The 3,055-nt window shown below is 24.5% G+C and overlaps 1 protein-coding gene across 1 annotated transcript in view; it reads right to left on the bottom strand.

Moving 5' to 3' along the window:
* LOC108754379 (leucine-rich repeat-containing G-protein coupled receptor 5-like) overlaps positions 1 to 2,844 on the bottom strand; it is a gene marked incomplete at its 5' end in the record, with an annotated part of 6,354 nt that extends 3,510 nt beyond the window's left edge. The window contains one exon of the mRNA XM_018496632.1: positions 2,709 to 2,844. Within this exon, the coding sequence (XP_018352134.1) occupies positions 2,709 to 2,844 (136 nt within the window). The remainder of the gene's footprint in view (positions 1 to 2,708) is intronic.
* Positions 2,845 to 3,055: the final 211 nt, after the last annotated feature.

Raw genomic sequence — 3,055 nt, 5'->3', positions numbered from 1 at the left:
ATATATATATATATATATATATATATATATATCTACACTTAGACATACATTTTTACAAGTAGATACCAGAAACGCGATAACATATCTAAAGCTACATTTTAAAATGTTGTCTCCGAGGAATATTTTTATCGATACACTATTTAGATACATTACGTGCATCATACATTCCAAGTAAAGTTTTGTATGGAGGGGACGTTTTAGAATGTAGCCTAAATATATTCTAATAACTTCGTTATCTTTCTTATAACATTCAGCAATAAGTAGTATTTCTTCCGAGAATAGTTACATATGTAGTGACATAGCAGAAAAAAAAAATTTTTAATTATGATCGATGTTCATAGATTTTACTAGATAATGAATAAATCAAACATGTACATATTTATATTGTAAAAAAATTTGTCATTTCTTTTCTTAAATTTATTTTTATCATTAAAAAAATTCTCAAAGAATTCAAAATATATGTTAAGGCAATTAAAATGAGCAAAAATGAGTCAATGAATTAAAGTCGAATATTCGAAAAATATTGAGAGTTGGAAAACATTCAAATAAAAGTTAAGAGAAAGAAAATAACGTATATATAAAATTTTGTCTGTTTTTAACTATTTACAATGAAACTATCTTCTTTTATTTTTAGTAAAAGAATTCGATCTATTTTTTGATAATGTAATATTAATACTATTATAATATATATTAACATTAATAACAAGCATCCGATGTCATACACACACACACACACACACACACACACAATCTTATATTTTTATTTCTAACAAACAAAAAAATATTTTTTATGTTTATAATATTAAAATTTTAATTTTATCAGAACTTGTATTAATAGAGTAAATAAAATTGTACTTTATATTTTTTCTATGTTATATTGTAATAAAGGAAAGTCACCGACTCAGTTATTCAATAATAATAATTATGATTTAAGAGACAAGAAATACCACGTAGAAAGTAACAATCTTGAAATCAAGAATCTGAATTTCTTTAAATAGATATTAGATTTTTGTTTTATTGTACTGCTTCCTTAAAACAAGCTGTTTGAATTTGTAAATTGGTTTATTAAAATTAAGCGTCCATATGATACGTGGTCTCAATACAAAATATACGCGCTATACGTAAGAAATAAACGCCCAGCCTCTATATTCTTTAATTCGTTTATATGTCAACGTTATGTGTTCATAATGATAATTGCACTGATATTTCATACTCGTATAATAAAAAGCAAATATCTTTACGAACACACAACGACTGCATAACAAGTTACATATATTGTGCAATAAGCCGTTACTATAGCTTTAATAAGTCTTGAGGCGTAAGAAATTGATCAGTTATAGTTGAACATAGAAAGAATTTTTTTTATATGCATACAAAAATATGTTCTCGTTACAACTGTCGTTTGCATAAAAATTCGAAATCATGCGTATATTATGAACGAATCGATTGGAGTAGCAAATAAAGCAAAGCTAATAAATTTTACAAGACTTAATAGATTATTATACCTATTAAATTTAATTATTTGTTTAATAAATTATGTTTTATTAAAGACTTTTTAGAGTGAAATTCCATTCTGAATAAAAGAATTTAGAGAATAGAGATTTGTAAAATAATGGGCGATTTTATCAAACATTTTAGACTGTTAATTTTTTTCGCCTTTTCGTTATATGTTCAACGATTATAACAAAATCGTGTAATATTGTAATTAATTAGAAAACAAAAGTTTGAATATTAATGATGGCATTAGACGATATACGAATTATATTTTTATGATGATATTGATGACGCATATATATATATATTCTTTAAAATGCAAAGTATTTTTTTTTTAAACAATTAATTAATACAAAAATTTTAGAATATGTTTGCATAACAGCAATTAATAAAAAAAGCTGAGGTATGCATATTCAATGCGCAACACGATTTTTAATTAATGTATGTTAATGCGACGTTCAATTAATAAACCATTAAATGTAATTGTAAAAATAGTTTAAACGATGTCAGATGGTTTATGTAATGAAACAGAAAATATGCAATGATAATCAAATAAAATTAATTTATAGAAAAAAGCATTTGAATATTTTTTCGAACATTACATTTTCGAACAAATGTAGTGGCATTATTCATGATATATAAAGTCTGTTTTCTATGGCTGAACTAGTGTATGCTTTTGGAATTTAAAGTGAAATAAGTACATATTTGACATTTGACGAAAGTAAGAAAGAGACTTAGTATTGTTTAATGTAGAAATTTTTAAAAACAGTTTCATTTGTTTTAAGACGAATATGATGCGTATAATAATTTAGAGAAATCGTATTTCAAAAACTGAAAACATTGATTAGATTGAGAAATTGTTCATTTTCCGGCACTAGGAAAATGTTTCAATGCGTACAATGTCATATCCAGCAATTTTAGTATGGCAACACTTCTCCTCGTCATATATAATACGGGTTAAATAAATTAAAAAGTTCCTCTACCATCATGTAATTTTCTCTGTATGACTGAAATCTGAAAATGGAAAAAATTTGATAATTTTAATGAAAAAAGTTGTTACTTTTACATATGTGGCATATAGAAACAGTTACATAACTTTTGATAAAATAAAAAATTACTCTTTTTTTTAAAACATTTAAAAATATTATTTTAATTATAAATATAATATTTAAATGTTATTTTATTATTTAAAAATGTTGCATTCCTCCGGATACTGGTACACTCCCACCGTCACTGAAACTGCTTTGTCTAGGTCTATATTCTACAATCGAAGAACTTTGCGTCGAAGTTCTTGGTATTTCGCTAAACCTTGGTACATCCTCATCGTCACTCGAACTGCTTTGTTCAAACCTGTATTTACATATTAAAAAGACAGAAACTATTACGTATTATGTAAAAAACCGGAAAAATGCTATAAAATATACAATATTTTAAATTCAAAGAGTACATCCTACTAAATTATCAAATCTAAATTTCTATTTTTTGAATTCAGCATTGACATTATCACTTCGGTAATATATTCATTTTTAATTTATTTTGCTTTATATTTGTATAAAATTAA

The sequence above is a fragment of the Trachymyrmex septentrionalis genome, unplaced genomic scaffold (assembly GCF_001594115.1).
Source record: "Trachymyrmex septentrionalis isolate Tsep2-gDNA-1 unplaced genomic scaffold, Tsep1.0 scaffold8, whole genome shotgun sequence".
NCBI lineage: Eukaryota > Metazoa > Arthropoda > Insecta > Hymenoptera > Formicidae > Trachymyrmex > Trachymyrmex septentrionalis.
This window is presented reverse-complemented; position numbering and strand designations above follow the sequence as displayed.